The sequence below is a fragment of the Diachasma alloeum genome, unplaced genomic scaffold, assembly GCF_001412515.2.
Source record: "Diachasma alloeum isolate Michigan unplaced genomic scaffold, Dall2.0 Dall_scaffold_00518, whole genome shotgun sequence".
NCBI classification, from domain to species: Eukaryota; Metazoa; Arthropoda; class Insecta; order Hymenoptera; family Braconidae; genus Diachasma; species Diachasma alloeum.
In genome coordinates, this window is record NW_021680650.1 from 460,548 (window position 1) to 486,741 (window position 26,194).

At 38.5% G+C, this 26,194-nt stretch overlaps 1 protein-coding gene across 1 annotated transcript; it reads right to left on the reverse strand.

Annotated features, from left to right (window-relative positions):
- Window positions 1-6,240: 6,240 nt before the first annotated feature.
- On the reverse strand, window positions 6,241-7,164 carry LOC107042770. The gene is made up of 2 exons (XM_015263955.1): window positions 6,812-7,164; window positions 6,241-6,586 (listed from the first exon to the last, which is right to left on the reverse strand). Exons 1-2 carry the CDS (start codon window positions 7,162-7,164, stop codon window positions 6,241-6,243), a joined length of 699 nt encoding a protein of 232 aa, XP_015119441.1.
- Window positions 7,165-26,194: the final 19,030 nt, after the last annotated feature.

Genomic DNA, 26,194 nt, shown 5'->3' on the forward strand with positions numbered 1-26,194 from the left:
ATTTGGGGTGTGAAGCTATTCAGCCATAGTGTCAGAATTATCCCGATTCGACCCCATTGGGCTGCTAACTTAACACCCCAAACACAAAAATTGATTTTTTGGCCAAATATTTCAGCAGAAAATTTTGAATGGAGTTCAAATAGGAGCCCATATTTCCCCGAACATGCGATGCTAGGATTCGAGGAACCCGTTTTGCCCCTACACTCATTTGACCCCCATTTGACGCCCTTGAAAAGTCGGGGAAAATTCCGGAAAAATAAAATTATTTTCTTGGAGAAAATTAGCCCCTCATTCATTTTATGCCATTGTACCCGAATTATCCCGATTCGACTCCATTGGTCTGCTAGCTTAACACCCCAAATTCATAAATTGATTTTTTTGGCCAAAATATTTACGAAGAAAATTTTGAATGTACTTCAAATAGGAGCCCATATTTCCCCGAACATGTCTAGCGATGCTAGGGTCCGAGGAACCGGTTTTGTCCCTACCCCAATTTAACCCCCATTTAACGCCCTTGAAAATTCAGGGAAAATTCCGGAAAAATAAAATTATTTTCTGGCAGAAAATTAGCACTTAATTCATTTTATGCCATTGTGCCAGAGTTATCCCGATTCGACCCCATTGGGCTGCTAACTTAATACCCCAAACACAAAAATCGATTTTTGGCCAAAATATTTCAGCAGAAAATTTTGAATAGACTTCAAATAGGAGCCCATATTTCCCCGAACATGCTGTTATGTCGGGAATGATGAAACCTCGACTATAGCATTGGTTGTCATGTGAAAACGACATGAAAAGTATGAAAACTTTTGAAATAAATTTTAATTGGCAAATATTAGAAAACACATCACTAGAGAGTTGAATAATAAGGTCCCCTTGAATTGAAGTTAATTATTCCCCAGTATTATCAATGGGAATGTGTCTTGGCTGGAAACACAAGGCGTTAGTTTTAAATAAAAGAATTTTAAATCTGAACAATTATATTCTGAAATTTTGGTGAGTTTACAATTATAATGATGGTCGTACAACTTACGTGACCTTCTTCTCGTTGTGCTTGTACAGGTTTGTCGTTTCCTAATTCTAAAGTTATTTGTTTACAATAATTTCGTTTTAATTACTTTGAATGAATGAATAATAATTATTTGAGTTCCAAGATGTTAATTGAGTTCCGATATTTTCAGTTGGCAATATAAATTATCAAAGAATCAGGAAAGATTCTGTTCATTGACCAAAAGTCGTAGAATATTTTAAACAAGTAAAGTTACGAAAAACTCTACATTTGATTGTTACTTCAAAATTACGTGGGTCCCCACTTTAGGACTGAATCAATTTATCTAACTCAGAGAACGGGCGTCTCTGCTGATTCTAAACTTGTGACTATCGCACTTGTAGAATCGATGAAAGTAGCCAACTGAAGGGTTGATGCAGAACTGGAACGTGTAGTGGAACTGACTTTTTCCGCGTCGCGGCTCCCTTTTTATATTGAATCGAAAGTGTGTCATCAGGGGTGGAAGGTTCTAGAAGCTTCCCCCTGTTTTTACCATTGTCTTCTGCAGGTATCCGCCTAATTATTGGATTTCTTTGGATATTATTCGGGGATTGGTGGTGACGTTTCTCCTATCCTTTCATGGAGCTCGTTGATTGGTGATCAGGTGACATTAGGCCTCCTCATTTTCCGTTTGGACTTGCGTAGTTTTTCCAAATTTTGTGAAGGGAATAGTCGACCATCTGCTTCCCCTAATTGACATATCATAACTTGTGGTTATTTTTAGGCGTTTTTCCCCTAATTGAGTCATAGCATCATACTTCCGCTATATGGTCACTGTCCAGCTTAGTCACCCGCGAAACCTCTTAGACGGTGAGGTTCCGGGTTAGCCCCAAAACGTAGGTTTCACCCCATTCACAATCTCATACATTTTCAGAGGTGTTATTGATTTTTCTATTGCCAACCGGTAATGAGATGCACAGACATCTCATACCTTTCTAATTTGTTAAATTGTAATATTTGATAGTTTCCACAATTTTAAAACAAGAAATCATTAATTCATGCATTCATGATTTAATTCTACATGCATAATTTTTATGGGTGTCGTCTCTACATTTGATTGGGTTATCCTTTCCAATCTATTATTCCACCTTCTCTAGTCCTACAAGGAACCTTTGAGATCTTCGCATTTGACTCTCTTTACAGATAGGCGTTCATAAAAATTATGAAATAATGGTTACGCAATAGAGAAAATTATTTACGAAAAATGGATTATAATGCATTTTTCGACGGATGTCACAATGCGATGCTAGGGTCCGAGGAACCCGTTTTGCCCCTACCCTCATTTGACCCCCATTTGACGCCCTTGAAAATTCGAGGAAAATTCCGGAAAAATGAAATTATTTTCTTGCAGAAAATTAGTCCGTAATTCATTTTATGCCATTATGCCCGAATTATCCCGATTCGACCCCATTGCTCTGCTAGCTTAATACCCCAAATTCAAAAATCTATTTTTTTGGCCAAAATATTCAAGCAGAAAATTTTGAACAGACTTCAAACAGGAGCCCATATTTCCCCGAACATGTCCAGCGATGCTGGGGTCCGAGGAACCCGTTTTGCCCCTACCCTCATTTGACGCTCATTTGACGCCCTTGAAAAGTCGGGGAAAATTCCGGAAAAATAAGATTATTTTTTTGCAGAAAATTATCCCGTAATTCATTTTATACCAATGTTCCCGAGTTATTCCAATTCGACCCCATTGGTCTGCTAACTACACGGGGCTGTAATATCCAAATATCACATACGAAAATCCTATAGAAATGGTATACGCAATTCGTATAGAAAATTTCTATACGATTTTTTCATACGTGTAGAGCTTCAAGGGGGGAAAATAATGAGAAGCGTATTTTGAGCATAAGTGTTTGTTTGTATGCTACAAGCATAAGTTCATGTTTTTAAATGGAACCAACAATTTCCGTCTTACCAAAGTTGTTGCACTCGGTGAGACGAATACAATGGTATCACACATGAAGTATTTTTTTATGTTTTTGGACTAATATTACAACAAATCGATAACAATGGAACAAAATTCCAAATTAAACATTTCTGTTTACGTGCGCGTGGGCGCACGTGCATGTGTATGTATGTTTGTGTATGTGTGTCTATGAATGTGTATGCGTATTTGTATGTGTGTTTTTCATTTTTTTTTTGGGTTCATGAACGGAAAAATGCTCTTTACGCACTAACACACTTCAGACGGGTGGTGTCTGAAGTGTAGTGTCCGAGTCGGTCAGGTCTAGATGGTAGCGACCACGAGCAAGTATCTGCTCGGCGAATGTGCAACCCATACGGACTAAAAAACCGAACATGACCCTAGTAATCTTTGACCTTTCCTTCCCCTCGCGGCACCACCGTTAAGTATTACTTCGCGAGGGAAGTCTCAGCTGTTTGCTCTTCCTCATTTCAACCTTATGTACGTCCTCCTAGTCTACGAAGATGTTGGGTGTAGATAGAAGGTTCCAATAGGTTTTCCGCCTGTGTTGCAGCCTTGCACTCGCGTTCCTCTTTCCTGAGCTCTTTTATGACTACAGCCGCAAAGTGACTCGTTGCATCCCAAGCTGCCTGCGAAGCTAGTAGAACATCCATTAGGTTTTCAGGCAGTACTTCCATTTTCAGTGTAGACACCCAGATATGTCTGGTCTCGATGAAACGCGGGCATGCGAAGAACACATGCTTCGCATCTTCATCCACTTCCGGACAGGTCAAATTCCAGTTAAATGTCCAGTAAAATGTCGTTACCTGATGAACAGAATAACATGTTGAGTTTTAAAAATTATAAGTATAAAGAGATGGTCCCCTTTGTTATCTATGGTGATCTTGAATGTATTCTTGCCTCAACGGAAAATGAAGCAATGTATCAGAAACATATTCTTCATAGTGTAGCTTTTTATTTGGATTGTTTTTTCGATGAGAATCGATCAGAATTCAAAATTAAACGAGGAATAGACTGTATGATTGGTTCATGGATGAGTTGCAAAGAATATCTCGTCAAGTTGAGATCTCTCTAAAGACAATCATTCCCATGGAACCATTGACATCTGAACAAGCATTCGAGTATGCTAGAGTACAAATATGTCATATTTGTGAGAAACCATTCGTTGAAACTGATTCAAAATTTCACGATCATTGTCATTTTACGGGTAGATATAGAGGCTCGGCACATCGCGAATGTAATCTGAATTATAAGAACTCTCATGTAATTCCAGTAGTATTTCACAATCTCTCCGGTTATGATGCACAGCTTTTGATCAAAGCTTTCGCAACTCGATTCGAAGGAAGATAAACTTGCTTCCAATCAACAAAGAGAAATATCTTTCATTCACAAAAAAGTTGAAGGTACGATGGTTGAACTGAGGTTTATTGATTCATGGCAAGCAGTTTAGAAAACTTAGCGTCATATCTGAATGATACCGATAAATCTATCACACGTAAATATTGTGGTAATGATCAGAGGAAATTTGAATTGTTAACGAGAAAAGGAGTATTCCCTTATGAATACGTAGATTCGTGGGAAAAACTTGATGACCAAAAATTACCAGCAAGAGAACAATTTTATTCCACACTGTGTGGAATACATTCAATATCAAATCATTAGGAGAATATTCTGATTTGTATCTCACTAGCGATGTTTTACTTCTAGCTGATATCTTTCAAAATTTTCGTCTTACCTGTTCATCTGTCTATAAACTTGATCCCTTGCATTATTATACAGCGCCTGGATTGGCATTTGATGCAATGTTGAAATGTACAAATGTAAATCTCGAACTTTTAACTGATATTGAAATGCATTTATTCATTGAGAAAGGTATCCGTGGAGGCGTTGCTCAGTGTTCTAATCCACACGCTCGTGCTAATAATAAATATATGGGTTACGATTTCAATTCGAGAGAAAAAACATCCTATCTAATGTATTTTGACGTTAACAATCTGTACGGTGCAGCTATGTCAGAGTATTTACCTTATGGATCTTTCGAATGGGTAGAGCCATCTACTGGTGACATTACTCATATCCCGAATGATTCGAATGAAGGGAATATTCTTGAGGTTGACTTGGAGTATCCCCACCATCTCTTTGAAACACATAAAGATTTACCTGTTTGTCCAGAACATTTCATTCCTCCCAATAGAAAAATGTCCAAATTGGTCTGCACACTACTTCCGAAAAAAAAACTATGTTATACACTATACGAATTTGAAACAATGGCTAAATTTAAGTTGATCGAAATTCATCGTATATTAAAATTTAATAGTGCCCCATGGTTGAAACCGTACATCGATTTAAATACCGAATTACGAAAACAATCGAACAATGAATTTCAGAAGAACTTCTTCAAGTTAATAAATAATGCCGTTTTTGAGAAAACCATGGAAAATGTGAGGAAACAAAGAGATGTGAAACTAATTACAAAATGGGAAGGAAGATACGGAGCTAAAGCCCTCATCGCTAAACCAAATTTTCATAGTTGCGCTATATTCGATGAAATCAATGATCTAGTAATTATTCAATCAAACCGCACCAGAATGTATTTTAACAAACCGATTTATGTTGGATTCTCCATCTTGAATCTCTCTAAAATATTCATTTATGATTTTCATTATGAATATGTGAAAAAAATATTCGTTGATAGAGCGAAATTGATGTACACTGACACCGATAGTTTGTTGTATGAGTTCAGAGTCCCGGATATATATGAATATATCAAACGTGACATTCAGAAATTCGACATATCTGATTATCTCGAAGATAATATCTACGGTATTCCACTTGTTAATAAGAAAAAGTTAGAACTCATGAAAGATGAATGCAACGGGAGAATCATCAGCGAGTTTATAGGCCTTCGAGCTAAATTGTATACTTTTAGAATTTACGGAGATGTAAGGGAGAAAAAACGTGCGAAAGGTGTCAAGAGTTCTGCTTTGAAAACCATCACATTCGATGATTATTGTAAGATTGTCTTGAATATTGTGAGGATTTTGTAACATCGGAGTATTTGATCAGAAGTAATAATCATGAAGTCCATACCATTCACCAAAAAAAATCTGCTCTGAGTTGGCAAGATGACAAAAGAATAATCTGTACGAATCTAATTGATACTGTACCATATGGTTATTTCGTTGAATAAACAGCACATTTTTTGACACAACTGATATTATCATCTTTATTCCTTTGAATAGAATACTACATTTATGAGACTTTACAAATCATCCTTATCTATCCAACTGTTGTGAGAACTATCAAAACCTAACCACTTAACAAAAACTCTGTTTCCACGTCTTCGAAGTATTTTTTCTACAAGATAAACATCAGGATAAGTCACTCTCGTTAATTCCTCTTGATAAAATCCACCTTCCACGGGTTTTTCTTCATAATCAACGAGTTTGTATATCACAGGATTGGTGTTCACAACGTGGCTGATCGTGAATATCTCCGTTGTCCAGTTGGGTGTGTAACCTTTCTCAAAAACATTCTTGTACTTGCTGATGCGCACCTTATCTCCAACTTTGAACTTGATTTTTCGCGTTCGATGAGCTTTCAGTTTCCTATAAACATGCCGTAAGAGATACTTCTCATGTGCAGTAGTGGCATCTTTGGGTTTCATCTAGATCGTCCGGTATTTGGTGTCGTTATAAGACTGAACAAGGGTCTTAACTATGGGAATCCACGTGTATGTTCCTTGTAAGCTGAATTGTTTCCACATTTTCTCTTTGAGTGTACGATTAAATCGCTCACAAATGGACGCTTTAAGGTTACTAAATGTTGAGTACATTGTGATCCGGTAATCTTTCATGAGCTTCTTGATTTCACTGTTGTAGAACTCCTTGCTACGATCCACATGTAATTTTTGCGGTACACGACCTTGTTGCAGCATAGACCCTATAGCATCAGTCACATCTTTTTCATTTTTCGTTTTCGTTGGTACCGCCCACGCATATTTCGAGAAAATATCGATGATTATTAGGAGGTATGTGTAATCTTTGTTTTCACTACTGTAGGCAGTGAGATCAACAAGATCTGCCTGCCAAGTTTCATCCAGTCCGCGCACATGAACATGTCTTCGTGGATAACTTCTTCTAGCTGGTCTATGAAGTTCCTCAACGACTGCTGCTTTTTTGTTCATTCTCCAATGTAATTAAACGTTTATCTAAGTTGCCAATTATTTCAGAATTACGCAATGCTAGATCTTGATTTGTATCTTCTTGAATTTTTTCCAATTGGTTTGTACTCATTGATTGAAGACCAGCAAGAATTGACTGGATCTCACGTGAGACAGATTCTTTCAATGTTGTTAGTTCGTCGCTCAAATGGTTAATGATCTTCGAATGATCTATCAAACGTTCTTGTACTTCCTCTTGATCAATACGTTTGTCTCATAGTGTTCATAAAATTTTCCTGAAATGATTGTATCATTATCTGAATTTCATCCAGTCTACCACCCACAGGCCCCGTGACATTATATATAAGACGCATCTCTTCTCTCATCATATTGCGCATTATTTTCAAAGAAACCGCATCATTCTCATCTACAGAGTCAACTAAATTACACAGTCTACGATAGTGCATATCATATTGTCCATCGTAAGTAACTTTGAAACCTTCTCCTGGAGGACCACGACTACCGGAAGTCCTCACAGCACTTTTGGTATTACTCAATTGGCATCCAAATACATCAACACTCGTGTTTCAAATGATGAACTCTCATCCTAACAGTCTAATAAATAATCTCAGCCTCACGCAATTCTTCCATTATTGACATAATTTCATTAGTGTGATTCATATTTCCAGCCGATTGTGACGCCATGAGCAGTCGAAGTCGATAGACTTATCTACTAGCTCATTATGATCATCCTAGTACACATAGTCCATTTTTCTTGGTTTTATTGATGCAACCATATGCCGAGGGAGAGCTGTTCCAGTTTTCTCAGATTTGATAAGATTTGCGATTATGTTGCGATATTTCATGGTATTACTCGTTCGAAGAGCTGCCTTGGGTTTATAGTACATTCGATGGGCATTTGTACTCCGTAGAATATTAACGATCATATTAGGCGCCTTCTTGAAGATCAATTCAATGAGATCAGGAGTTAATATATATTCCTCATCCTTGAGGGTCATCAAGTCCCTATTAAAAGTAACTAAAGAATCACCAATTTTCATTCCGCTTTGTAGGAAACTTTGTACTCCGAATTCAGTATCCAAATCTCTTTTTTCACGCTCAGTATTGTATCGATCCAAATACGTTTGAAGGAACTTTTGTGAGGCTATAGGGGATTCCTGCTGAATTGATGGTGGACAATCAGTTGGGGTCATAGCTGGTATTGGGGATATATTTTTCATAGGAGTACTTGGAGGTGCCGTTTCTAAGTTTGATGAGAGATCTTCTAGAGATTCATATTGAGAACTCTCATCATCATCATCATCATCATCCATATCCTGCTGCATTCAAATGGGTGTACCAGCAATCTTTTTCTTTCCTCGTTTTGAATCTGAAGATTTCTTCTTGAGCGAATGATCCACCAATTTCTTGAAAGGAGTTATTACGGGTTTGAATACTTCACTCATAGCTTTCTCCGTGGTTTCTCTACCTATTTTTATCATTTTATGCTTGCGGCGAATGGCATCACTCGCTTCAGTGATATTCCGCAAGTTGTTTGTTTCCTTCATGAAATTATTGCTCTACATGTTAACACTTGTGCAGTCACGCAACAACTATTCTCAGTTCTTTCGAATAGTGCGTATTTATCTTTTCATGAAGCAATCGAATCCTTTTCGATATGGACCCTTATTGATTTTACTATCTTTGTCAATTACAATGAAACTATATTTACCTTCATTCCAACACTTCGCACACAAGTTTTTGAATTCTGTGAAGGACATATCAGTATTCACATGATCCTCATAAACATGCTTCAAATTCATTTCATCTTGACGAAAAAGTATCAGTAGATTTGTATTGTCTCGCACAAGATGTTTTGGAATACGGGCATATGTTTGACAAAGGTAAAAACTATCACCATCTCTATGACGTCCTATGCAGAAAAATGCTCGCATGTTATCCTGTTTTTCACATGCCACATCATCGAAAAACATGATGGAATTTGGTAGAGCATTCTCGGGTCTCATGACTTCATCATGCTCACTGTATGCAAAATATTCTATTCCTTTACGCGTGAGAGTAAACGTTTGAGAAACTGATATTTCGATTGATTTAGAGATTTTGAATAGACATAAATATTTTCGAATCTCAAACCATTAGGATGAACTAGGAGAGTCAACAGGGCGTTCGTCTTCCTACAATTTGAGGGTCCACAAATAACTGCTCGCATACTACTAGGTAATAGAGATCCGTGACGCTTTTCCTCGCCTTTTTTCTTTTGCGTCAGTTCGTCAAAATTCATTATTGGAAGTTTTGCAGTCTGCTTTTCGTACTTCATGGTTAATGACTGATCAGAGAGTTATAAATATCGCTCATTTATAGGAACCTGTACCATTCATTCATCAGCAGTTGATGCTGAATCATCATCACAGTTGCCCAGTTCTCAAGGCATACACATGCCCAATCATATTTGAACGAATCATCGAGTTCCATACCCCTCCATGATCTAGCGATAACTGACACAAAGACTTATAAATATGCGCTATTTATCCCATTACAAGTCAGTTCATATTTGGATATGAAAGGGAACATACCCAAGAAAGGGCGTCAAGGTAGAGGTTTAGTGAATAGTATCATCAACAAACTTCCTGTTGAATTGAATATACCAGGCTACCAGTATTGTGGTCCAGAGACCAAATTGCAAAAACGATTGAAGCGAGGTGATCCTGGCATAAATCCACTCCACGCAGCCTGCAAAGAGCATGATATAGCTTATTCAAAAAATCGAGATAATTTAACTGCACATCATGAAGCTGATAAAATTCTTACAGAAAGAGCTTGGAAACGAGTTTTAACGAAGGACGCAACCCTACGCGAAAAAGCTGCAGCTTGGGGTATAGCTAATACAATTAAGGCAAAAACCTCGCTCGGAATGGGTATGAAAAAAATTCATGGCAAAGGTGTTTCGAAGAGGAGAAAATCAAAAAGGAGGAAACGTGGTGGCGCTGTAAAGAAGAAGAAGAAAGTCTCCTTGAGACGAATCATTCGACCTTCTAAGACTTCTATGCGTCCGGGAACCGACGCTATCAAATCGGCTCTCAAAGGGGCACGTGAAGCAGTTAACGAAATTTGTGGTAGAAGGTGAGTGCAATCACCTCGTATCTTACCTGTACCAGCCAAAATTGGAGGTGTACTATCCTTCCTCATCCCTCTTCCTGCTGGTTTGAGCGCTACTGGAGCACTGGCCGGTGGCGCTGCTGGCATTGCCAAAGCCATTAATGATGCTAATGCGGCTAACAAAGCATTACAAGAGAGTATGAGACATAACCAAACAATGGAGGCAATTGCATTGGGCAAGGGCTTATACTTGAAATCTTATAACAAAGGTTTAGGTCTTCATTTAAAAAACGCATAAGGCTACCACACCGCGCCTTCACCGACGTTGATTTGTTAAAATACGTCAAAGCCATGAAAATTCCACACTTTCGTGGAGTATACATGAGAAACGAAATGCCCAAGACTGGTCCATACAAATACGAATCAGCCATAATTAATCTTGATGATAAAGATGGACCTGGTACCCATTGGGTTGCATACAAAAAGCGAAAAACTAAAATTCTCTATTTCGACAGCTTTGGTAATCTTCAACCTCCCCAAGATGTGATGAATTATTTCGGTGTTGGTAGCATTGTACAATATAATCATGAACGATATCAAGAGTATAATACAGTGATATGTGGGCATTTATGTCTGAAATTTCTCGATGGAAAATTGATATAAAATCTGAACACATCGCTTCATAGACATCAGTGAATGTTAACGATGATGAGTGAATCTTTCACCTTAACGCTGTCAAGCACTTCCTCAGTGCTGGAGGCTCATTATTTTCCTCCTATCGAATTATCACCATTGAAGAGTTACACTCTGGGACTCGCTGAACTACTAACTTTCAATTCGATTTCCAACATCGACATTGAAAACAATAAATTCTATGTCAGTGACAAAGTCAGTGAGATACCTGCAGGAAGCTATAAAATTGAAGATATCAAAAATTACTTGGTGGAGAAACTTGCTGAATATGGCATATCGAATAGCCTTAAGCCTAACAATAATACTTTTAAAAGTATCATCAAATGTAGCCATCCGATAGATTTTGAAAAAGGAGATTCTATTGGTCACTTACTGGGCTTTACACCAAGAATTCTTATACCTCATGTCACTCATGAATCCGATTTGCCAGTGGCAATTCTCAAGGTCAACTCACTGCTAGTTAAATGCAACATAACCACTGGAGCATACATCACTGAGCAAAGAGTACACACCATACATGAATTTTTTTCCACGATCCCACCAGGTTATAAGATCATTGAAGTACCATCAAACATCATCTACCTTCCAATCGCTGCACAAACAATAGATCATCTCCAACTGAAAATTCTCGATCAAGAAGGTCAACTGGTTAATTTCAAAGAAGTTACAACGATAAGATTACACATAAAAAGTTGATATGCGTATTGTTTTCAATACCAGGTCAGGAGGCAGTTATAAAAGCGAGTCATCATTCCCAATCGGAAACAGTCATCGAAAACCTCTCAAGGTGTTAACACCGCAAAATATTAAATTCCTAAAGAGTTTAGGTCTCAAACTTCGAAAAAGAAGAAGACAGTAAGGAAAAAAATTGGTACATTCTTCTGTTGTTGCATCATCAACTGCAATAAGCCATGGAAGAAATCCTGAAAAACCAAAAACCCATCATTTTTTATGAATCTATTGCGCATTATGAAATTCATGCGCACCAACCATCTGCATCAGCAACTTTCAACAACAATGATGAAATTCGCATCGCTGTTCAACATCAAGATTTATGCTTGCTGCCGAGTAAGAGTTCACTCCGTATACATGGACGTTTGACTCAACCAAATGGACGAACTGTTACTCACACGAGATTAGTGAACAGTGCTATCCTTCATTTGTTTGAGGAGATACGTTATGAACTCAATGCTATTGAGATTGATAAGAGTAAGAACGTTGGTATCACATCATTTATGAAAAATTATATATCACAAACTCCAAGTCAAGCTGCTTCAATGGAAAATGCTGGTTGGATACTCAAGGACGATTAATCTACACTCGTTGATAATAATGGCTATTTTGATATATCGATTCCATTGAGTATGGTATTGGGATTCGCTGAAGACTATGGACGAATCATTGTGAACGCTAAGCATGAGTTAATCCTAACACGAGGAAATACGGACGTCAATTCAGTTATCCAGCACCCAGCAGATGAAGTTGTAGCTGAAACATTTAAACTCTCTCTCTCGATAAGATAGAGTGGATGATTCCCTATATAATAGTAGTTGATTCTAGGAAGATCAATTTGCTGAATTACATTTCTAAGAATGCATCTATTCCGATCAGTTTTCGAGCTTGGGAATTATATGAGTACCCACTTTTACCAGCTACCTCTAAACATGTCTGCATGGTAAAGTGTTCAACATAACTGGAGAAACCTCGATATGTCATCGTGGGATTCCAAACTAACCGCAAAAATCAAGCTAAGAAAAATGCTAGCCGTTTTGATCATTGCAATATGCGTAATATTAAGTTATTCCTCAATCCACAAAGTTACCATTATGGTAATTTGAATCTTGATATCCCTCATAATCAATACGCCTTGCTTTATGACAAGTACACTAATTTCCAAAATTCTTAGTATGATAAAGAGGCGGAGCCACTTTTGAGTAGAGCCGATTTTCTTATATTTGTCCCACTCATTGTTATTGATTGTTCAAAACAGAATGAATATCTCAAATCTGGACCAGTAGATATTCGTCTTGAATTCGAATCAGCTAATAATTTTCCTGCACAAACGACTGCTTATTGTTTGATTTCGCATGTTCGTATAATTGAGTACAATCCAGTTAGTGGAGGAGTGAAAAAATTAATTTAGACACATACAATAATTATTGATACTAATTTGTTTATTGTATAATATAAAAATGATCAACAAAGAACAAAAAAATATTTATGTGCATGATTATTTATACAGGATTTTTTTTTATTTTTAAATTTTTCTGATCCGTATGGTTGTTGTTGCAGTCAATAGTGCCATCTTCGTCTCTTTTTTACTCGCCTATGCTCTTCACGAGATCGTTTCTCGCTTATCGTTTCTAACTTATCACCATCGTTGATATCCGATGAAGTACTATGTACTGGTTCGTTCTCCTCTTGTGTCGAATAATTGATTTTGATTTTTTCTTCAACTCCCTCTTGTCTACGACGTTGAACAAATTTGAAATTTCCCGCAAACGTTTTCAAAATTATATTCAATGTTTCTCCTCGTAGTGATCTTCTCGTCCTCATTCTCCTATCCTTCTCCTGGCCGCACTCTCCTCGCCCCTCGCCCCTGGCCCTGCTCCGACAATGTTTTTCTGATTCTTATGACCGTCGCTCATCCCCCTACCGGAAACTTTTAGAACATTCTACCATACTCAACTCATGTACCTATAACTGCTTGACTCTCATGAATCATAATTAGTTCTAAAACATTCGAAAAAAAAATGTATAGCAAACTTTTCCAAACCTGCAATATTTAATTACCGCGTTCACCTCGCCCCTTCCCTCGCGGCGGNGAATCTTCTAGAACATTCTACCACTTCCCTCCCCGCACCAGACCCTACCCGAACCTTCTAGCACCCCCCTCTCCCCTCCCCGCACCTGCCTCTAGCCGAACCTTTGAAAACATTCTACCACCCCCTTCCCCCCTCCCCGCAGCAGCCCCTAGCCAAAACTTCTAGAACATTCTACCCCCCCCCTCCCCCTGTAGGAATTGATGTTGTTGAGGGATGTAACAATTCACTAGCAAATGTAATTAGTATTTAAATTACAGTTTAATCAAGACGTTTAGAATATATATACAAAAGAGAAAGAATAATCAAAGTCATCTGATCGGAGGTCAGTGTTAGACTCTACTGACTATAATAAATTGCGTAAGACGGGAATTTGGATACGCGTGAAAGTAGGTGCGAGCGAGAGGTATTTTATACTGGGCGCGTGACAGAGCGCGATGATGTCACCGATGTCCAGTCGTCTCTCAGCTTTGTCGTCTCCGTGCGTGTGTTACGCGTTGGTGCATGTGTAGCGAGACGCTACATGACTCCCCTGCTTAAGTGAAAAAAGGTAGTTTTTCAGCACTGCAACGGAAAAAGATTAATCTCGGAACAGGTGAAATGTAATAAGCAGGTGAAAAAAAATGTTGATGAGGAAATTTAGACAGCATAGACATGGATTGTCGGTCTGTTCGTGAAGTTTACGCGTCTCTTCGGCCTCTGAGTCCTATTCGCCGTGCTCGTGCTCGGCTGCGGCTGATTCTGTTGTTGTTGAGGTTCTTCTGGTACGTCTAGCGGTGGAGGCTGTCCTTGGACCTGGTCCATGTCCTCCGGCAATACGTACGCTGGTTTCAGTCGGTCGATGGAGATCGGTGTATTCTTGTAGTTACCCAATCCTGCGGACTTGTACCAAATGACGAAGTATTTTTCATGACGACTGATTACGCGGTATGGGCCGATGTATGGTGATCGGAATGCCATTCGCACGTGGTCGTTGCGGACAAAAACATGTGTACACGTCGCTAGATCCTTGAAGATGAATGTTGAACGTGTACCGTGACATGCAGCGGGAGTCGGTGCGATCCTGCGGAAATGCTCGCGTAGATTTCTCGCGGAATATGATTAGTAATTCCGGGAAATTTGAAATCAGTGACCAGGCTCTGAAGTTTGCGTGATTTCAGCCTGCTAAAAGGTTGAGAGATAAAGGGTGAAGTTGACTTTTCACGCGGCCTTTTATCCCCTCTTGTCCAGTAGTTCATAATTCTAACGTCCTTGAGATTTTCTGGGCACTTCAAAAGGCTCTCCGCCTTCGATTTCCTTCCTCTTCGGTTTCCACCTTTGGGGGTAGGGTTAATACACTCCCTAACAGTGGATTCCGCCAACGAATTGTTTAAGCTAGAAGAGCTGTCAAATTTGGAGAATCCCCGCGATTGACCGGGTGATTGCAGTGACAGCAACCGAGGATTCTTACTAGGAGAGACGGGTTTTGGAGTAGATGCACGTAGGAGGAAAGATCCAGCAATCGGCGATGAATGACGAACCGCACCAGGACTCACTGAGTGGCCAGTTTCTTTTCTCAGCGGGTTGATGTGACGAGGGTTGTTGACTATGTCACTATATTGGATTCGATGTTGACGGGCGTTGAGGTTATGTCACTATATTGGCCAGAAACACACTTTGTTTTTGAGTTCTTAGACATACCCCCAACGTATTGACTCCACTTCACATTGTCCTGCTGTCATTGAGGCAATTACCCCGTTGATGCTGACCCAAAAAACGAGAAAAAGTAAAAAGTCTATTCCAACCAAAAAGCAAAAAAGCCGACAACACGTGGACGACTGAGATCGCCCGGTATAACCTCAACGCAGGATTGGTTGAGCGGCGAAATTACTTTAAACGCGATACTTTTAACGGATTGAGCTGAACTATGTTTTAAAAAATACTTGTTAATTGCTTTTTATTATTGCGAAATCGTTTTTCGGATAGTTCCCTTTGGATAACCAAGATAATAGACAAAACAGCAAGAGCAAAATGAAAACAATGCACACAGTACTAGAGACGTCACGTGTAATCAGATTATTATAAGAAAAACATTTCTCAATAGAAAAAGAGATAGAAAGAAAGACAGATAGAAGATCTAGATAGAAAGAAAGAACAGAAAGATTGAAAGTAACATTATCCATAAAATAACAAATTAGTAGGTATAGGACCACCGCGGAGTTTTTCAACTCACTGTCTGTATCAATCTATTCCTCCATCTTCTGATCCGCGTTAAGGCAAGAGTTCTAAATTAAAACTCTACAAATTCTAATGGACACATTATGGAGCGTATATGAAATTCAAGCTACACTATTTTTGGAATTATTAAGTTTTGAACAGAATCAACAGTTTTCGCTTCGACCCATATACGAATATGGACCCCATACTTGGGGGGCTTATTGACCCTTAACTGTAAATAGGCGACCTACAGGTTGCGTGTGATTTGGCGGGGATTCCCTCATGAGGCGACCACGTAAGGGTTAAACCTGCGGCTATTTTGACAAGTCTGAGATTTTTCGATAAATTGTTATAAATCTACAAAGGAAAAGAAGTGAAGTTGAGGCCAAAAATAGAAAATTGTATCTTATAATTGGTATTGTTTTGGAGCAATTCCGAACAAAATTTCAGCTTAATCAGTCCGGTATTTTTTGGAATATATAAATTTCTCAGAAATATTTTTCCCTCCATATCTCAAAAACTACACGATTGAATTGATTTTTTTTACGTCAAAATATTCGTTGTAACAATATGTAGCAAATCAAGGCACAATATCCCTATCTAACTAAGAAGAGCTTGATAATAATCGACGTTGTTCCTTTTCATGATAAAATCGTTACGTCCATAATAACTTTTGAAAACATTAAAATAAGAAGTTGAAATTTGGTAGAATTGTAGCTATAAAGGTATTATAGAATGGGATTGTTGATGGGCCGATTGGGATGAGTAGTTTAGACGATATTACTGGAAACCACAATTCCCATAGAAATTTTGCAAAAAATAAACAAATAAAAATCAAAGCCAAGTCAAGTAATGTCCAATGGATCATGGAATGTGGTATCAGATTATTATGGGGAGGATAACTCTGAATAGAAGGATTTTCAAAAAAATCTTCATAAAATAAAAAATTCAGTAGGGACAGGATTCAAAGTTCTTGGCGCGGATCAGAAGATACAGATTGATACGAGACGATGAGTTGGAAAACTTCGCGCCAAGAACTTTGAATCCTGTCTCTACTGATTTTCTTATTTTATGAAGATTTTTTTGAAAATCCTTCTATTCAGAGTTAACCTCCCCATAATAATCTGATAGCACATTCCATGATCCATTGGACATCACTTGACTTGGCTTTGATTGTTATTTGTTTATTTTTTGCTAAATTTCTATGGGAATTGTGGTTTCCAGAAAAAAATGTTTCCAGAAACGACCCCACAAAACTTTTTCTTGGCGCAATTTTTTTGCAAAAACATTTGTTTTTGTTTTTTTGGGAGATTTCAGTCATTTTTCCAAAACGAGCACACGATCATTTTCGTATGAATCGATTTGATTTTTTTCCGCGCAACAGAAACTATTTTCAATCACTTCTGCTCTAAGAAAAAGAGGTATTTCTTTCCTACATTTATTTATAATTCATGCTCCGATTCGATTTGAGAATTTCATAAGAAAATCGAACGTGTAAATTACCCGGGTAAAATAACCTCAGAAATAAACTCGCCCACATTTTATTCACGGACTGAGTTGAAAATCTAAATTAATCGAGGATAGGGGGAAAATTTCTATGCAATATACAGAGCTATATGACCTGGTTCATCAATTTTTCATTAATTTTTACAATAAGTCGATGATGAGTGTAAAAAATGCAAATCAGTAGAATTCAAGGAGGAGAGAGAAAGAGTAATGCGCTATTCAAACCTCCCGCCTCTGCGCGTGAGGTTGGAGCGCACTGCTACCAACTTCGAAAACGAAATCTCACACTGCTCAGAGATAATGTGAAATGCGAGAATGTGGATATGATCCCGTTGCTATGCGCGTAATTTCCTTAATATTAAGTCGAAAAAGAAAATAGTGATATCAATGGAAAGCTCATGGCCGATTTATGTGATGTAATTAAGGCAATTTTTTTCGTAGGGTATCACGTTTTCATTTTATTCAATAAATGTGTTTCGGTGGTAGTGGAGGGGGTAGTTGCTTCGTGTATAGATACGCGGTGCGTTCGGCCTGATGTTTTGCTCAGTCGGTCAAAACTTTTCTTGGCCGATACGCTATCGCGTATCTCGATTCAACTTTTTGTGAAAAACTCTTTTGCTCAGTCTTTCTCGAACTAATTGTTGGACTTTTCTGAATTTTTTTGATTCCTTGTCTTATTGACTTTTACCGAAATTAATCAAAATATGAATATATTCATACAAAATTATTGAAATGTTTGTGGTTTTATAATTTTTTCACCTGAGAGTTTACTTGACGTCTATGATACACATAAAAGTTAGTATAAACATCCGAAATTTTGGCTACTATAGTGAGCATTATCGAGTCACACTTATGTGCGTAATTTTGTATCCAGCGATTCAGTGCAACATGGCATAGAGCCATTCATGTAAAAATCTTTTCTTCCAAGAAATGATACATCGTTACGTTACCAATGATTTTCGCATTTGTATAACTTAGAAAGTCATCAAACAGAAATTCACGTTTTTTAATGTATTTTACCAATATTCGCAAATACATGCTGGATGCATCGTGCAAATATTTCATATATATAAATAACATACATTTTAAAATATATTTCTTCTATAGTGAGAATATATTTCGCATACCGTTTTTTTTACCGCTTTTATATGACATAGGGTTGAAATATATGTGAAATATATTTTGACGTATATTTTTCTTTTGCGCGGGAATTGCTGGCTTTCCGCTTAGGACGATCTCCCCCGAAACAGCCTACTTTTAGTTTAAGAATTTTAGGACGGCTTATTTTATGCTAGTATCTGAACTTTTAGCCCCGTTAAGCGAATTACTATTTTAATAAAAAGCAAAATTATTGATTAAAATTTCTCACATACCATCCCGTTTTTTCCATGAAAATTCGCAATCTGTTTCCTTTAAAATGGAATCAAGTCCATTCCCTGCCATTCCTTCTCGATAACCCGTCACTATAAAAAATTTCATGGTTTCTTTTAATAAAATCGAGTGCTTCAAAATAAACAACGACCGAATGAAAGACACTAAACCCCATATTACTGAGGAAATGACGTGCAAGAGAGCGAGACACAGCAGGAGAGGAGGTCCAATTTAAGCCGTGCCCACAGTATGGAAAAATGCTTCCAGAAGTATCGGCCCTAAAGTGGCCCGGGCCTCCGGTTCATTAACTGGAAACCCAATAGCGGTTGTTTGCGTTGCCAGACGGCGACGCTACGCACTGTTCGCGTCCGGGAGTCACGAAATTGCGCGAGCCATATTGCATACGGTCGTAGTTGGTACATCCATGGTCAAATAGCGCGTCTGGCACAGCCTTTGCGCGCTCGTTATGGTTGACGAGAGTAAACCGATTGATGTCGAACGGGTTCAATGCCTTTATTATTAGCAATCTCAGACAAATTTATTATTTTACTACTGGAAGATTTTTTCATGAAATTCCTCTAGCAAAATGGAAAATGAACATCATCAAACAAACTTAATTGTTCTTGAAATTCAGACTCGTATTTTCCATTCGAGAATAATTTTTCTAGTTTCAGAGTTTAATGCAGAGTTTGGCCATTTTCGGCCCTGAATTCAAGAACATTATGCTCCAGTGGTTTCTAAGATAAAGACGAGAAACTTTCTATTTGATAAAATAAATTTTTGCAATAACTCGAAAAATACGAAGGCATAACAGGTTGTCTGGTTTTAAATCTACGATGAAACTTCCTTCTTATATCTATGACACCGCTTATGTTGTCCAACCTCTTCAAGTTTTCAAAATTATTTTGAAAAGATTGTAGTCTTGCAAAAGTTATTTTTCTCAGTTGGTTCACATTATGAAACGATTCCAATAACAACATTCAGTTGAAAAAAAAAAGAAATATAGCACATGCTATCTAGTCTAATTTTCGTTGTTATCCTTCCTATATAAAACGTCAATACAATTGGACGCATTGCCGAGTCTCTGACGTACTTAAAACACAATTACCATGAGTCAGTGATAGGCAAGTGAGAGAGAAGTGTATGCGGAGTGGCATGGCAGACCGCGGGCGTACCGCGCTGTCAAAATAGATAACGTTCAGGGTAAGTCATCCCCCTCAAGTTAAAATTCACCCCTCTCTCTGCGGTATGTGCTACGCGCGTTATATGGGTCCATTCATTTTGACTTAGTGTCGACAAAGGGGTTGTCTGTGCATTGGTGGGGTTATGCTACGGTATTGGAAAGAAAAAAAGGGTAGTTTCAGCGTGAGGATATGCAATTTTGGGACGCTAACATTTACCAAGAAGTAGGTGATTCGTCACAATCGAAAAAATCTTTGGATCCGTGAAAAACAACTAAATAATTTAGAAAAAAAAACATTTTTTCAATTCTTCCATGACGTACCAATTACAATGCGATCACTCGTTGGCCCTCACCAAACTTATATCCACCCTCTCACAAGGGCTGGTCTTTATAATACCCCTGCGTGTGAGGTTCGCATGCGCCTAGGCGCCAACCCTTTTATGACGGTACCGCGTGACGGTAACTATCTAACGTGATGACATTAGCGTTACCTCGTGACTCGTATATTATTATATTGTACAACCGCGATGGGACATATAACAATGAAAGCCACATGGATAAGACAAAGAGATGAACGGTAAATGCGGATTATAAGTGTACATTGAAGCAGCAGGGGGAAAATGCCGAATACTCATTAACCGTTTTGGTCACACTGTGGGCGTCTAACGAACCCATGGATATTACCCCTCCAACAATGTACAATAGATAAAGTGCCGAATAACTAGAGAGTACTTGTAAAAAATACAGGATTCTTGTCGTAAACAGTGTTCAAATTCATTCGTATTGCATTGCATTGTAGTGTCTAAATAATCTTAAGCTTTTTCTGGAGCACCTTTTGATGACTTTATACGTTTCGGTAAACGACTGCCGGGTAAAAAGAAATGATCTTTGAGGATATTACTGATATTTCTTTCTCCCACGAAGATCAATACCTTCTTCTCCTTTTTGCCTTTTGCTGTCTTAATAAATCACTTAGTTGCTAGTCTTGTCAATTTGAGTTGATGATTGATGATATAAATTTATTTATGATTTATAATGATAATTTATAGTTCATGAGAATAAACAAGGAATAAAGTTATTTACAGAAATATTCATAAAATAAATACTTATCCCCTGCTTGCGCTAGTCTTCAAGTTTGTGAAAACCATTTCGATATGTGTTGTTCGCTGTCTTGGCCAAGATTCTTTTCTCCCTCAATCGTTGATCGTAGTCTCTATCGAAAATTCGTTCCAAATCTCTTGTTACAACTCCACCAAGCCGACGTTTGCTTCTAGGATCCCAACCTACCACTTTATCGAAATCATTCAAATTAGAATTAAAATTGATTTCTGACTCTTTTTCTTTGTTTTCCACAGTGTTTTTTCTTAGGCCTTTTTATATAAAAGTGAAGCAAAAACACCATCAGTCACGATATAGCAATCGAAATTGGCATTAAAGTTCCTGGGAATTTTTACAAAGCTATCTGGGCGAAGTTGCTTTGATCCATTGTTCTCACCTATATAGATGTCGTGTTTCCTGGGTACTGACCTGGGTGAACTTTGTTGTGCAGTTCTCACAGTATCACGTTGGTATAATGGATGTGCTTCACTTCGGTTTTCAAGAAGGGACTCAGTGTAATACTCTTCATTTCTCATTGAAGCTCTAAGAAACAAGAGACGAATTTCCACCAATTGTATTCCAGTTGAGTAAATGAAATTTATTTATAGTTCATGAAATTTATCGATATTCTTCAAGCTTTTTAGTAATCTGTAACTCTTGACTCAAATCGCGTACAAATACTTTAATCTTTTTCATAGTTTTTCTAAAAGTTTGTATGACACAAGTAAAATTGGGTCCTTAATATTGACTCCTCTTCGCCCTGACTTTTGGTAGTCTACGAATAAGATGATTCAACATCGTTCCATTTTCATCTGTTTTTCCAAACTTGACAAGTATCGAAGTCAAAATCAGAATTTGAGACATTACATGAACTTCATTTAACAGTATTCTGTATGGAGTCCTTTCCATTTTGAGTCGTCTCAGGGTCATCATGACTGAATATCGCTTAGTTGGGAAACTTTGACCCGATTTCAGAACAACAAAATGTCAAAACTATCTCAGCATGGAAAAATTAGACATACCGAAAGTGATAAGATGCTCTCAGTATTGCAGTAACAGATACAATTGTATTATTGTTGTTGTCGGGAGAAGTGTTGACAGGAAAATGAAAGGAAGGGTTATCTTTTTTTTCTCAAAAAAACTCCACTGGAAGGAAACTGAGGGGGAGGGAATATGACAGCTGAATACGTCAATTGTCCGTTCCTAAATACTCTATGTTGAACAAAACATAAATACAACGTTGATAAATTATCTCTAATTAACAACGCCATCGTTTTACACTTGACCATGAACAACTTTCAATTCTAAATATTTTCACTAATGCTATAATGTTTGATTCCCATATGAAGACGAAATTGTACATTCAAAATTTTCAACTGCCTTTTTCTTCCTTCGGCCGAGGAAAATTAAAAGTATTCCAGAAAATTGAGATAATTTTTATTATTAATATATCTAGGAAAAATTTACTTCGAGGTAACAACTCGTTGGCACACGCTTGAAATGGATGAGAAGGAATCGTAGGGGAGAAGGGAATCGAAGAGTGAAGGCAAGTATTAGTTGGATGCTTCAGTTGTCCGTTTTCAGTCTACTGCAATAAATAAATGGAACAAAGAAAGAATGTTAAATTCTATTCTAATTCATTTCTAATTCATTCGTTAATATTTACAGGAGTGGAGAGTTAGCCGTAAGAAGACTTGTCCTCTCTGTCGATGTGTTGTCCAGTGGTTGAGTGATGAGTGAGTGTCGAGTGAATGATTGATTGATGATTAGTGTGGAAAGTGTGCGGTATTTAAGGAGAGTGCAAGGATGTGATTGGTAGAAAATTTGAAGAAGGGATGAGTAAAATCCTGGCTTCCGATTGGTTCGGCGCTATAAGTTCCCGCCGGTGAGCTGTGATGGGCTCGGGGGTCCCGGCGGGGAAATTTCCGTCGTGACGTCACGCGCGCCGGTCAGGCGGACGAGGGATTATGGACCCCAGGTGATGATGAGCGATTAGGACGCATGGAGAATTATGGCAATAAACGGGTCATGAGGTTTATGATACGGAAATGGATTTTTAATGTCGGAATTGGCCCAATGTCTCGAGAGGAAAATTGAGGAATTGGCCCAATGTCTCGACAGGAAAATTGGGGAATTGGCCCAATGTCTAAAGAGGAAAATTGAGTGTGTGTATGTGTGTGCGTGTGTGAATGACAGAGATGTAGTAGAGACACAGTCACCACAAATTTAACCATTTTATTTTTTATTTAATTAACGCATGCGAACAGAGGGTTGGGGGTAGCTCAGATAGATTCTGCAACCCCCTCACCCTATAGGGTAAAGTTTTCAACCTTCCCCTATCATGCATCCCCCCTCCACCCCCTCTCGAAGTCACAGTTTTCGATAATTTTTTTTTTTTTTATTTAACATTTGACGTAATTTCCTGAAGTTCACGGAACCCTCGATCTACTACGTAGCCCTTCGACGCACGACAACACTGAAACAACAAATAAGTCGAGCGCCAGGTCATTATTACCAGAACGACCACTGGAACGAAACGAACAACCAAAACCAGAATTTCCAGAATAATCTAAAGCTTCGAAACGGTCTCCCGCTAACTCAGACCGAAGAACGGCGTGAAGGTCACTGGTGAAGCTTAGATTAAAGTGTGACTAGGTATTGACCGAATAAATAAATTTAACTCAAAATTGCGGGGGAAAATCACAATATTTAATCAGGCTTAGATGACTCGATACAATAAAAAAAAACAATTTATTTTCTTGAAAACCCCCGTTGGTTATTTCGATCAATCAACGATCACGAGGCTTCGATAGTTACTAAATCTACAATTATCAACGGAATAAAGAATTCTGATAGAAAAATAAGGAAGTAAAATATCCAGTCAATTTAGTCAAAAAAGATCCCGATAGTTAAATTGAAAGATCTAACCATTCCAAAAAGTCAGAAACAAATAATGTCAAAGAGGAAAATGAAAATCAGAATCAAAACATTGTCAATAATAATCATATACAGTGAATAACACTGAACGATCGAAACCCAAGAATTCGTCCACGTGACAAGTAAAGCTGGCTGTCCGAAACAAATACGAAACCCCAAGACGATGGGCCAGCAAAAGGAAGCAAGGTCACGAGCCACAAAAAAAACTCCGTTCAATGTCTTTCACTGAATATTAACCGACAGCGAGAGTGTTCGTCCAACACAAATTCACTCAAACGCAACACTAATTAATTTTCCAAGTATCATTTCAAAAGAAAATATTCATAAAATAATTGTCACTCACAACATGAAACACGAGAGCCCGAAATTCTACGAAATAAATCAATGACGCGAGACAACCGAAATCGAATGATCAAACACATTAATTCCAAATGCGCACGAGAGAGAGACAAAAGAGACCAAATAATCCATTACCGATCAGAGTAATTAGGACTCTTTCTGGCAATTATTCCGAGACTCTAAAAGTCCTATGGGACTAAGATGCACAAGACATCTGTTCAAAACTCTAAAATTGGCCAGAGTCCTACTCACGATGAATTCACACAGAAATATCATACGAAGTTGTAGCCACCCCGCTCACCCAGCAGTCCACCTCGGTGTCTCCGGAAAACGTCTCCACAACTCCGAAATTAACCCCAATAAACGATCACCAAAATCGATCGAACGATGTATGGCGAAGACCACCAAAGGGGAAGTGAGGTTGGTTTCCCCAGCGACACCATACTAGACCGTGAAAACGCGGTAACGACCCTCATTGGCTGCCNCAAAACTCTAAAATTGGCCAGAGTCCTACTCACGATGAATTCACACAGAAATATCATACGAAGTTGTAGCCACCCCGCTCACCCAGCAGTCCACCTCGGTGTCTCCGGAAAACGTCTCCACAACTCCGAAATTAACCCCAATAAACGATCACCAAAATCGATCGAACGATGTATGGCGAAGACCACCAAAGGGGAAGTGAGGTTGGTTTCCCCAGCGACACCATACTAGACCGTGAAAACGCGGTAACGACCCTCATTGGCTGCCCGTTCCGTTCACTCCTCCAATCATTTTCCAAACAACTAGAATCTGTCGCTCACATGGCCGAACCAAGTCCGTCGGCGCATGTGCAGTGACTTCTCCAACATTATTTATTCCAAAATAACTTATCAAAAATACTAAATAAATCCGAACGTCCTCTGACATCCTTCCAAATCATGCTCCAGACCATTCTGTCCCCAAAAGACGATCCAACTCAACCTCCGTTTGATTTTGGTGAAATCCTCCACTCCCCCTTCCGTATTGAACCAGTCGGACTCGTACGTCACTTTTTCCCTAGAGTTGCCCGAGAGCTGGCGACCTCTGGAAATCCGAAGACCCATGAGGCTCGCATCTCGAACTCGAAGTGTCCCGAAGTCTCTCGACGATTCCCGGAGACGTTGCCACCTCAGTCCCACGATGTCGGCGCCAGATTCGATTCAAACAGTACAAGAGGAAATACAAAATAAAATAATTAACAAAATACACTAAACCTCTCTCGTCACTCTCGCTGTCGGTTGGTGACTTCCCGTCTGGTGATTTTGAAATTAGCAACCCACACGCGAAGCGGTCGGATAACTAACTACTATTTGTGACGGAAAATAACACGTCACAAACAATTACATTTTTTTATTTAATTAACGCATGCGAACGGAGGGATGGTGGTGGCTCAGATAGACTCTGCAACCCCCTCCCCTTGTCGGGTAAAATTTTCAACCCTCCTCTATTATGCATCCCCCCTACACCCCCTCTCGAAGTCACAATTTTATAAATTTTTATTTAAATTTATCAATTTTATTTTTCATTCAAATAATGTATGCATATGGAGGGGTGAGGGTGTGTTAAATATATTTTGTTATGTTCCTTAAATATTTATAAAAATTAGGGGTAAAAAAGTTGACCCCCGTCCGCGGTCCCTTTGGAGCCTCCAAAAGTTGTGGATATCGTTCGCCAGAATCGTTTGCCAGTTTCAGGCTCATCGTCCTCATCACATCACATCTTCCCGACTGAAAAAAGCAGTTGAGTTGAATGGGTCTCAACTGCGCCTATT

Excerpts from the sequence above, each read along its gene's own strand:
- LOC107042770 (XM_015263955.1), bottom strand. The coding sequence starts at position 7,164 with ATGAACAAAAAAGCAGCAGTCGTTGAGGAACTTCATAGACCAGCTAGA. Across the intron at positions 6,587-6,811 it reads AAAGATTACCGGATCACAAT|GAAACTGAAAGCTCATCGAA; the intron begins GTACTCAACATT and ends GCATGTTTATAG.